At 43.7% G+C, this 12,676-nt stretch overlaps 1 protein-coding gene across 1 annotated transcript in view; it reads left to right on the top strand.

Annotated features, from left to right (window-relative positions):
- Positions 1-4,093: 4,093 nt before the first annotated feature.
- Positions 4,094-12,676, top strand: part of Ubxn7 (UBX domain protein 7) — a 102,263-nt gene continuing 93,680 nt past the window's right edge. Inside the window, exon 1 of the mRNA XM_023704765.1 lies at positions 4,094-4,231. Coding sequence (XP_023560533.1) covers positions 4,156-4,231 — 76 coding nt within the window. The 5' untranslated portion in view covers positions 4,094-4,155. The remainder of the gene's footprint in view (positions 4,232-12,676) is intronic.

Below are 12,676 nucleotides of genomic sequence, written 5' to 3' on the forward strand. Positions count from 1 at the left end.
TTACCTTGCTCTTGCTTCTCTTTTGTGCCAGAGGAAGGAACCTTACAGATATAACAGGAATGCCTGCAGCTTAGACTCTATTCTCATGTAGGTGGCTCCTCAGGCACACACTGAAATTACAGGAAATACCTGCTCAATCCAAATTCTGAATACAGAGCAAGACAGTTTATCAATAGCCAAGGCCTTGTATTCCCTATACCCTCTCCCTCAGCTCTTCCATCCCTTAGCAACCCAGCACAGCAACTCCTCAGGCCCACCCTTCATGGAGCCTAAACTAGCCAATGGGGAGAGACTGTGATCCTCCAACCCAGCCAATGGGAAAAAGGTCAGCTATTTCCCAGGCTTTGGGGCTTACAACTCCTGCCTTCCAGAAGCTTGGTGCTGCCTTGTGTATGAGTGTGCTGGTGCCCTTCTGCAGAAGTAAACTTTAAATTTTACCTTGTTAAGTCCTCTTCCTTGCTGTCTGAGTGCATTCTTTCTGGCACCACAATTGAATATGGGGACTCATTTCTAACACTATATAGTTTAGGCTGGCCTCTAATTTATCCTGATCCTTCTGCCTCAGCCTCCTGAATATTGGGATTAGAAGTATGTAATGCCTCTCCTAGCTGTTGTGTTGTTTTGTGAGACAAGATTTTTCTATATAATCCAGGCTGCCCTTGAATTCACAATCCTCTTGCCTTAGCTTCCAGAGTTCTGGGATTATAAATGCGTACCACTCTGCCTGACCACGATTTCTGTTTTTATAGTCACCTAGCTTACAGTAATTGGTCACAGCAGTAATGGAAAATAAATATAGTTATAACAACTACATTACAAGGTGAATTTTGAAAACCTGAGTCCCCTTTTACAGAAACAGAGCGAATTCAATGCTCCTAGCCTATTACCAAAGTAGCAATGCCCTCAAAGTTCTCCAAATTGGCACACATTTTAATCTACTATAAAATGGTGGCCTGGTTGCCAGTTGTCGTGGTGCACACCTATAATCTTAGCACTCAGGAGGCTGGGGCATTACGATTGCCACAAATTTGAAGCTAGCTTGAAATATATAGTGAGGGGCCGGCCAGATAGCTCAGAGGATTAAAGCACCTGCTTAGGCACAGTGCACGGGCCAGGGTTTGACCCCCAGCTGTGCTGGCCCCACCCCTGGGGCACACTAAGAAGGCAACTGAGACTGGGCATAGTGGTGTGCGCCTGTAATCCCACAGTTTGGGAGGCTGAAAACAGGAGAATCGCTATGAGTCTGATCCACCTAGTGAAACCCTGTAGACTAAATAGAAAAAAAAAAAAAAGATTGCTGTTAAGGTTTGAGGCAAGCCTCAGCAACTTTATGCTTTAGAGAGACCCTTTCTCAAAGGCTGGGGCGTAGCTCAGTACAAAGTCCCTGAGTTCCATTTCCAGTACCACAGATACACACACAAAGCAGGAACAGGAAATGACAATAACATACTATAATACAAGTTTACGAATGCCATACATGTGCACACCTTTAATCCCAGCATGGGGGATGAGGAGGCCGAGGAATCACAGTGAGTTCTAAGCCAGCCTGGGCTGCATGAGCAAGTTCACTCTGCAAAATACAGCAAGACCCTCACTCAAAACAAACAAACAAACAAACAAAAAGGAAAACCAAAAAATACCATGTTTGTGAATGCAGTCTCACAAGCCATGTGTACTGTATTTACCTTTCATCTCATGCTGGTATGTCAAGAAAGGTGAATGCACATAGCTCAGGGGAGAGCACTCACCTACAATATGCAAGGCCTTGAGTCTGATCTTCAGATCTGCAAGATAAAAACAACCAAAGCACTATACTACTATAGACCTTCTATATAGTTTTTTTTTTTTTTTTTGTATTGTTTTTATAGAGATTGGGTCCTTCTGTATAGTCCAGATGGGCCTTAAACTCATTACGGAGCCCAGCCATGGCACTCCTCTTGCTTTATCTTCCTGAGTAGGGCTAGAATCTCAGGTGTGTGCCACCACACCCAGCCTGTTGGCCTTCTGACATCTTGCCAGGAGTATTGCCCTCAGATGCCATGATGACCTTGTCCTTCTGCCAAGATGTCAGAAAGAATACATCTGCTTCAGGAAGATGGCATTGATGGTTTGAGGTCACTCTGCAGTTGATTGCAGGAGACTGAAACTATGGAAAATGAAACTGTTATTAGAATGGACAATTCCTAAAGTCCTAAATCTATAATCTATCCTGCTGCCTCAGGCTCTGAAGTGCTGGCATTACAAGTGTGTGCCACCAGGCTTGGCCGCTTGGAAATTTTTGTAATCTTACATGTATTTTTTTTTCCTTAGAAAATTTTACTTGATCTTTCCCACTGTTTCTGCCTTCAAAACCTCATTGTGGTGTAGACTGTCCATGTGACGGCTGGCACAGAGAAGCCATATCTGAAACACAAACAGAGACTAACAAGTGATTGCCTGCCTCTACTCAGAGCTGGGATGTTGACGTGCAGGTTCCTTGTTAGACAGAAGTGGCCTCTGACTAAAGCTGCTGGGAGCCAAGCTTTCTATGTAGCAAAATTATTCCTAATGCCTCTGATAGGGTAAAAAGCAGAGGAAAAAAGAAAAGGAGTCAGTTCTTAGCTCTTGAGTCTTACAACCTAGGCATCAGAGTGGTAAAATACAAACAGAAATTCAGTGTGATCTAGGCTTGGTGCTGCACACCAGTAATCCCAGCACTCAAGAGGATCACTGCCAGCACGGGCTACATGGTGAGTTCAAGGCTAGCCTGAACTACATAAGGACACCCTGTCTCCAAACAACACCTCCCTCACATTTTTCATTATTTTAGGGAGTGCTGAAGTATATTTACTTGGGATTCTAAGTACTTTTCATATTCTTTAATAATCCAAAGAGGGTTTCAAGATTGTATTATATAAGTTTCTTATCTCATTTTCTTCCTTTCTTCTTTCTTTTCAGCACTTTCAATTGAACCCAGGGTCTTCTCACTGTACTACATGCCCAACCATTTTTTATTTTGAGAACAGGGCTTGCTAAATCACCCAGGTTGCCCTCCTGCTTCAGCCTTCTAGAGTGCTGGGATTACAGAGTGTGAGGGCTCTACCTTGCCTGGTTTGTCCATCCCCTTCCCTCCCTTTTTCTCCTCTCCCCTCCCTTCTCCTCTGCTCCTTTCCTTTCTCCCCTCTTCCAATCCCCTCTGTCTGTCTTTGTGACATAGATTGAACCTAGAGCCTCGAGCTTGCTAGGCTTATACTCTGGTGCTCCTACCTCACTTTCTTTTATTGTACTTATTATTATTATTATTATTATTATTATTAGTTTGCTTGTTTATTTTGAGACGGGGGTCTCACTATGCAGTTCAAACTGAACTTGAAATCACTATGTAGCCCAGGCTGGCCTTAGATTAGTAGCAATCCTCCTGCCTCAGCCTTCCAGAATGTTGGGATGACGTGTGCCACCACACCCAGTCGTTTACATATCTACTTTGTGTCAGTTCCTGCACCCCGTGCCTTTGTGACAGAGGGATGACAGGAGGGTAACGGGTACATTATTTTGTTTCTGCTGGATGGAAGGCCACACCAGGTAGCCAACTCGAGGATAGTTTTATTTTTATTGTTTTTGTGTGGTACTAGAGATTGAACTCAGGATCCCACAAAGTGCTTTACTTGAGTCAAGCTCCCAGCCCAGTATTTTTATTTTGAATGGGAGCTGCAGGAAACGCAGCAGAGTACAGGGGGTGACCAAACCTAAAAGGAAAGAAAACCAAAATTGCTATCGACAGTTGGGTCTGGTAGCAAAGCTCGCGAAGCTGAAATTCATAGAACCTATCACCTGACAAGACTGATGCTTCCCTTGGGAATTGGGATGGGCCCGGGAGCCGAGAGAAGGCGGAATTGGTGGTTGCAAAGAGGATGCGGAGAGCAGTCATCAACCGGGAACCCAGCCCCAAAGCAAAGAGCCGCGAGCGCTCCGACCCAGGGACCGAGCGGGGTACGGCTGATGCTAGCGCGCTTGCGCAGACCGCCTGCGAGGGGCGGGGCCTAGGTGGGCGGAGCGCTCAGGCCGCTGCCCCTGCGCACTGGGAGCGGCGAGGTGGGGGAGGCGGCCGTGTGTGTGTCTGTGTTGTTGTTCGGCGGCGGCGGCTGCGGCGGCGGCGGCGGCAGCGGCGGCGGCAAGATGGCTGCCCACGGGGGCTCCGCGTCGGCGGCGTCGGCGCTGAAGGGGTTAATCCAGCAGTTCACTGCCATCACGGGTGAGCGATGCGGTTACCGGAAGGTAGAAAGTGGGGTCCCGGAGCAGGCGGCGGGGCTGACCCCGGCTTCGCCTGCCCCGGTGCGCGCCTCCCTCGGGCTTCCCCCGCGTCTCGCGTCCTCCCTCCTGAGGAAGCGGCGGCGGCGGCGCCGGGGTCTTGGGTTCGGCCGGCAGTCAGCGCCCGTGGCGCTCCCAGCCCCTCATTTTGGTCTCCTGGCAGTTTGGAGTGAGACCCCCCACGCCCCCTTGCCAGCTCTTGAGCGGGGGCTGGGCAGAGCCTGAGTCCCCACCGCCGGCCTGGGACCTGGGCGAAGGGTGGGGGGCCGCGCCTGGGCCACCGCCCTGCTCCTCATCTGCTCCTTCTGCTACCGGGGCAGCGGGAAAGGAGCTGTGGGGCTCTCTTGCTCTCTGTCCCTGTCTTTCTCCCCCGGCCAGGTCACCCTCCCAGGTCTCCGGCCCGCCAGTCCCTTTTGGGGCCCCCCGGAACCCTCGCGGTTGTTCTGGAGGCTTACGGCCCGGTCGGCGGTGCGGTGGGGTCGCCAGTGTCTTTGCACGCCCGAGTGACCACCCGCCAGAAACGGGGTGCCCAGGAGCACCTTGGGGACTCAGGCTGTGGGAGAAGAATGAGCGGGAACCCCCCAAGCTTCCGCGGGGTAGGCCTAGTGGAACCCTCTGTGGCGTTTCCCACCTCCCCATCATAAAATCCTCAAGACCAAGACGATGGCGCCAGAGCCTCCTGCTGATAAAACTGGGATGGCGGCAGAAACTTCTCTGAGCGAGATGTTTCTGGGGCTCGGTATACCCCCCAAAAAACCTTAGGCCTGGGGTTTCTTTTTCTTTTCTCTTAGGACCCCCGAGTAGGGCACACGCAGAACTTATGACTGCCTGGAGGAAAGGCCCTAAGCCATTCTGTAAATTCTGTGTTTGTTTCTCTCTGATAGTGCTGAACTTTTTTTGCAAGAGTTATTAGAGGGCGGAGCAAATGATGGAGTTCTCTGTGGAGTGATTTGAGGGAAGAGTACTCCATGTGCCTGAGTGTAATTTTGACGTTCTAGTTTGTCATTTTGGAAGGAGGTCAGAATTGAGTTCCCTCCTCTTAACGGGTCTGTACTTCACTGGTAGTCAAAATCATTTTTTAAATGCAGACACAGTGAAGGACTCCACTGTTAGAATTTGACGTGCAAGATAGGGTTGTGTACAATTTTGCATTATTTTCATCACTATAGGTTATGTGCAAGTTCCAGTTTTATTAAAATTAATTTTATTTTTTTTCTTTTCACGGCAATACTGATTCTGTGTTGGATGTTTTAACTGTCTTGTGGCATGAAGTGTGACCCGTTGAAGTTGGTAAAATAAAGTGTCGTAAAACTGGGGTGATTACTTTCCAAATCTTGAAACTTGTTTGGCTTATTAAAGTGCATTTCCCAATGTCTGTGGAAGAAAATTAGAAGGTTGTTTGGCATATAAGTTAATATTGCTGCATTATGTTTATATGAATAATCTTTGAAGTGAATCACATAGAGAAGTGAATATTAATCCTATCTTTCAATTTCCTAGAGATTATTTAAGGTGACATAGTTTGTTATGAATTACTGTCCCCAAGAATGCTTTATTCAGTTTTTGTATATTTATTTATTATATTTTATTTATTTTTTTGGCTTTCTCAGGATGCCTTAAGTGCAGGTCTGGTAAGCATGAGGATCTGGGGATCCAACCACAGTATAATGAGCCTGAATACTTTGCTTAAGCAGGCACTTAAACAACTGAGCTAATGGGCAGGCCCCCCTAAAGGAATTTTATTTATTTATTTACTTTAGTGTATTTGGTGCAGTGTCTACAGGCTGTTCAGGGTCTCACTACATATAGAGTAGTGATCCTCCTGTTTTCATCCTCCCAAACAGGGATTACAGGCGTGCACTACCACACCCAGTCTCAATCCACATCTAAACTTGCCCTGGGGGCAGGGCTGGCATGCCTTGGGTCAAGCCCTGGCCACTGCACTCTGCCTAAGCAGGAGCTTTAGTCTGCTGAGCTATATTTATTTATTTATGTCTTTAAGACAAGGTCTGTCTATGCAGTTCAGGCTAGCCTTGAGCTTACTTTGTGATCTCTGTTGGTTTCAACTCACAGTGATCCTTCCTGCCTCAGCCTCTCAAGTGCTGGGATTACAGGCATGTGCTACCACCCCATGCCTGGCTTTGGTATATTTTGGTATAGATCACATTCATCATGGAGAATTTGTATCTGTGCATGACATAACTTGTCTCCCCCCCCATTTCCTTATCCTCTCTTCAATCCCTCCTTCCCTCACTATTTACAAAAAGCTTTGTTTCCATGATTCCTTTTTTTTTGTTACTTTTATCTTTACTTTCTTCCTCCCTCCCCTCCCCATTTGAATGTTTGCTTCCTATTCTATAGTTCCTGTGATACATTTGGTCCTTATTTACACTTTTAGTTTCTCACCAGAGAAATAATGCAGTATTTACATGTGTGTGCTCTATTTCACTTAAGAGTATGAACTCAAGGTGCATCCATTTTTCTAGAAATGTCTCTGAGTGTATTCCACTAATTCTTTGTATCACTTTTGTTTTTTGAGACAGGGTCTGGCTACATACTTCACCCTGCCTTAACCTCACTATGTAACCCAAGCTGGCCTCAAAACTCAAATGATTCTCGTGCTTCAGCCTCCCAAATGCTAAGATTACAGGTGTGTGCTGCCATGCCTGGCTATTTTCTAATGCAACAGGTTTTGTTTTTTGGTCTCTTTTTTGAGATAGGGTCTCTTTAATACAGTTCAGCCTGTCCTTGAGCTGATTTTGTAGCCCATGCTGGTCTCTTAATTTGTAGATCCTCCTTCCTGAGCCTCCCAAGTGCCTGGATTATAGACTTGCACCACCAGGACCGGCTAACAGTTTTTTTTTTTTTTTTTAAAGATAAACACAAAACCTGAAGTGTAGTGAGATAAACAGACTCATTTAACTGCTTCTATTCTTTTCTTGTTAGTGTATACAACTTGTTTCCTGGGCAGTCCTCTGTATAATTTTATTTATTTTTTTCTTTCTCTCTCTCTGGGGATTGAATTTGCTAAACACTGCCACTGAGCCAAGCTCCTGACACCCTAAAGGTGAACCATAAATTTTTGTTGATTTTTGGCATTCTGAGAGCATCAGGAATGCTCTACCTCTTCTTATTCACCTCCCTAGCCATGTTTTGAGTATATGTAGATGAATTTTGGTAATACACAACTGAAGTCTCAGCTGTGTGGAAAGCTGGGGCAGGAGGAACTCCTCTTTTGGCTTTTTGAGACAGGGTCTGGTTTCATAGTTCAGGCTGGCCTTGAACTCACTACTAGCCCATGATGTCCTCAAAATCCAAGTGGTCCTGAGTGCTGGAATACAGGCCTGCACCTATTGGGAGAACTCTTAAGCTTTGTGGCCTGAGGCCAACGGAGGCAACGTTTTTAAAAAATCATGACTGATCCTTTTGAGCTTTTTTTTTTTTTTTTTTTACAAGTCTAAAAAAGAGATTTTTGGAGCAAGGCGTTGTGGCTGATGCTTGTAATTCCAGCATTCCAGAAGCTGAGGCTGGAGGATCGCTTGAATTTGAGGGCAGCTGGACTATATTACTGAGTTCAAGACCAGCCTGAACTATATAGCCAGAGGCTGTCTCAAAAGATGGAGATTCTCCTGAAATGCTGATTCTTCTACATGTGATTTAAATCATAGTGTTAATGGTTAAAAGGCATTTTATATTTATTCATTGCTAGATTAATTAGATTGACCTTAGGAGTTTATGATCTGATTTCTTTGACTTTTATTGCATCTGGAAGCGCAACATTGTAGTAAAGGCAAACGCATGTCACAGCTATGAGTCTTGCTTTGTTTTGTTTTGGTATGGGGGCTCTAACTCAGGACCTTGCACTTGCCAGGCTGTTGTTTTTGCTGCTGAGCTATCACCTCTGTGTGTCTTAAACTATATAACTTTAGCTACTTGGAAGGCTGACACAGGAAGATCAAAAGTGTGAGGCTAGCCTGGACAATGTAGTGAGACCCTGACTCAAGATCTGGGGACCTAAGTTGCTCAGTGCTCCCTGTGCACAGTCCTTAGTATGATACTCCAAAGCATAAAACAAAGAACATCTCCCCCCCCACAAAAAGATAAAAACTAGTGAATCTTAACATATTCTGTAGACTTTAGGAATTAAAAAGGCAAAGTGATTTTTAAGATTTCTTCGCTGGCCAAATGGCTCAGCAGATTAAAGCCTCTGCAAGCAGGACTAAGGAGGGGCTGGGTTTGATTTTCAGGCCTGCTATGCTGGTCCTGAGTGCACTGAGACAGTGATTGAGACTGGGCGTGGTGGCACGTGCCTAAAATCCCAGCTCTTGGGAGGCTGTAAACAGGTGGATCACTAAGTGTCTGATCTAGTAGTGAGATCTTTTTTTTTTTTTAATTTATTTATATATTAACATTTATTTTGGGGTGTGTGTGTGTGTGTGTGTGTGTGTGTGTGTGTGAGTGTGGCCAGCTCAGCCCACCAGGGGGCGCAGCTGGCTGGCATGTGGTGCTGGGGGATCAAACCGCGGTCCCTGTGCTTTATCAAGCTTGTTCCAAGTAGGTGCTTTAGACCACTGAGCCATCTCTCCAGCCCCCTAGTAGTGAGATCTTGAACATCCTGTAGACCCTTCCCTAAAATGCAAAAAAAGACATTTCTCAGTATTTTTTACTATGTATTCAGTGATACAGTGAATATTAAGTAATGGCTGATTTTTAAAACTTATTTAGAATATGACAATATAAAATGATTTTTAAAAAGTAATTTACTCATAAAAATATTTTACATATTATCTTCTACTTCTTGTTCATATACTTTTTGTGGGGGTTGAGGGGAATAGGGTCTCACTATATAGTCTGGGCTGACCTTGGCTTCACTGTGTAGCTGAGGCTAGTCTTGAACTTGTGGTGATTGGCCTGCCTCAGCTTCCCAAGTCCTAGAATTACTGGCAAGTGCTGTTAGTCTGACTGTATATTTATTTTTACTTTTTGGATCATGATATATATTTCAGAATTCTGAAAATTTCAGTTAATCTTACATCATAAACATTTTTTTCCATTATCAAACCCTTGAACAAGTGGCAAGGAAAGTCCTGTTCTTTGATGTTATATCAGAAGCTGCTTTTATCATTAATGCCTTACAATAAATGTAAGACATTTCCAGATATCTAAGGTGTTGGAATGCCTAAGAAGACCAGTGCTGTTACTTTTGAGTCATCCTGCATACAGAATATTCACTTGATATGATCTTTCTTGGTGTTCATCAGACATAGCTTTAAATGACTGTTGGTTGCTTTCAAAAGTTATTTCAGTTCTTAAAACAGGAAGAAAGAATGCTGAGAGATCTATTCCAAAAAAACAACTTTTAGAAACTTTTTTTTTTTCCCTTTCAGTAACCAGGATTGAACTTAGTAACTTGGTGCCAGGCAAGTGCTTATGCTACTGGGCTATCTCCCCGGCACTTTTTTTTTAAAATTAATTAATTAATTTATTTATTTTGTGTGTGTGTGGCCAGCTCAGCCCACCAGGGGGCGGGGCTGGCTGGCATGTGGTGCTGGGGGATTGAACCACAGTCCCTGTGCTTTGCTTAAGCTTAGCTTGTTCTAAGTAGGTGCTTTAGACCACTGAGCCATCTCACCAGCCCTCCTCGGCACTTTTTAAAACATTCTGAAAAAATAAAAAATGTTTTAACTGTGGCTGAAGCCCTTTAACTCCAATTTTGACATGATACCTAGCTATTCACATAGAATGTGTATACATAAAATCAGACTAATTCATGCAGTGAATGTGAGGTTGTGTTAGTTACTTTCTCTTTGCTGGGACAAAATATCTGGCATCCACAAGTTAAAGAAATAAAGGCTTATTAAAGCTTAGTTTGTAGAAGTTTCAGTTTGTAGTGAGCTGGCTCCATTGCAGAGCTGCAAGGCAGAGGGATGTGACAGAGGTGTGCAGGCAAGATGCCTGAACAGTGAGCTTCACTTTTCCTTTTTATTTCCTTCAGGCTATAAGCCCATTGATTAGTGCCAACCACACCCAGGGTGGGCCTTCCCATTATCTACACCCAAAATTTATGCTAAATCAATCAGGGGACTAATTTAGTACACCACCCTTTCTCCATATTCACACATCCGTGATGCAGCCACCCCCCAGAGCCACACCTATGAGCATATGAAGCTTTGGGAAGATATGTAGATGTAAGAGCTAACAAGGGGAGTAGTAGACATTATAGGGACTGGGGAGATGGCTCAGTAGAATAAGCGCTTCCCTGGCAAGTGCACAGGCCTGAGTTCAATCCCCAGTTCTGCAAAAAAAAAAAAAAAAAAAAAAGATTATAAAAAAGAACAAACTGGCAGAAGGTAAGACAGATGTGAAAGTAGAAAGGAGATGGAAGTGTGGAAGTGCCTACTAATACAGAATTTCATAGCTTTTGCACAGTAGGTGTATGTTTCCTGAAATTACAGAATCTCTTGGTAAGAAAGGTCTTAGTTTTTTTTTTTTTTTTAATGGTGATAGTTTATTTGTAAGAATAGTGAGAGGAAGGGCCAGCCAAATAGCTCAGCAGATTGAAGCTCCTGCAAGCAGGCACAGGGTCTGGGAGTTCAATCCCTGGCCCTCCCCTGCTGACCTCACTCCTGGGGCGCACTGAGATGGTAATTGAGACGGGCTGTGGTGGCTCCGCAGGCCTATAATCACAGCTCTTGGGAGGATGTAAACAGGTGGATCACTACGAGTCCAATCTATATAGGAAGACCCTGAACACCCTGTATACTGTTCCCTAAAAATACCAAAAAAAAGTCCAATAATTTCTACTTCATTGGTTTCTGTTGTAGTTTATTTCATGATGTGGCCAAACCAATGACCCATTTCCCACCCTGCAAAGCCCAGGGAAGGAGAAAAAAAAAAAAAAAAAAAAAAAAGTGAGAGGGAGCAACTGGTTATGCAGAGTGAGCTTGAGTGGAGTAAAAAGAAAAGGCAAGATAAAAGTACCACGGAGAATACAAGGTGGATGGACCATCAACAGGAAAGTCCTGATAGCCAGAAAAACCTTCATTTAATCATTCTCTAAAACCACTGACTACATGGCTAGTATAAAAGTTTCAAACTGTGGTATGCATCCTATTTGGCTAAGTGGCGTTTCCATTCCTACTTTGTGTAATACATTTCTCATAATTGATATGTGTTTATGTTGTCTGTGTCAGAAAAGGTCACAAGTGTTTTAGATAGTAAAAGAAAAAGAAAAAAAAGATAGTAAAAGAAAATTTATTCATTTATTTTGAGATAAGGTTTTTCTAAATAGTTCAGGCTGCTGTTGCGCTAATTATGTAGCGAATACTCCAACTTCTTAGTGCTGTGATTATAGATGTGTACCACAACTCCCAGCTATTTTGAAATTCTAAGAACTATTTCAAAAGATAATGAAATTTGAGAAGAAACTTAAAGGAGACGAGTTCTTTGAGTTGTGAATAAAATTTTACATTATTTTTCTGATAATGCAGTATTTACTGATAGACTGTTCCATGCTAGGCATAGTGTTGATCTTGAGGATGCAAGAGAGAGCAGGACATGGTGTCACTGTTAGAAGGGCTTACAAGTTAGGTGATATGATTGGATACACATTTTTAAAATCTCAGTTTCTCAGAAGGCTGAGGCAGAATGACCATTCCAGGCCAGACTAGGGCATTTAGGGAGAGCCTGTCTCCAAAAAAAAAAAAAAGGCCCGAGATGATTGGATTAATTTATATTGTGGGATGATTGCTTTATTGTGGTGATGTATGTTTGGGACATTCTCATTATGTAGTTCAGGCTGGTCTTGAACTCACTAAGTAGCTCAGTGTTGGCTAAGTACCACTGAACTACATGCCTAACCCTTTTTTCACTAAATTACCCAGGCTTTGCTTGAATTGGGATCTTTTTGCCTTAGTGTTCTAAGAGCTCTGGGATTGCAGGTATGTGTCTGAACAAGTTTGTCCTAAGAATTTTTAGGAGTTTGTACTTTTTAACTTTTATACAGAAAAGAATATAAAGGCTCTTTTCTCTTTATTACTGGTAACAGAAGCAAAATATTTAGTGTGTTTTTAGTGCTCCAAGTTAGTCCCTCATGGTACCTCTTCTCAAAAGACATTTTGGGGTGCTAAAGCTACATTTATCCCTCTTTAGTACTTATATTCTATATCAGCCCTAATTTGTGACTGCATTTTAAGAAGGAGCAATATGATTGGATTAATTTATATTGTGGGATGATTGCTTTATTGTAGTGATGTATGTTTGTTTTGAGACATTCTCATTATGTAGTTCAGGCTGGTCTAGAACTCACTAAGTAACCCAGTCTGGCTTAAGACTCGATCCTCCTGCCTCAGCCTCCAGTGCTGAGAGTATATGTTGGTTTTATATATAT

Source organism: Octodon degus, unplaced genomic scaffold, assembly GCF_000260255.1.
Source record: "Octodon degus isolate 3935 unplaced genomic scaffold, OctDeg1.0 scaffold00203, whole genome shotgun sequence".
NCBI lineage: Eukaryota > Metazoa > Chordata > Mammalia > Rodentia > Octodontidae > Octodon > Octodon degus.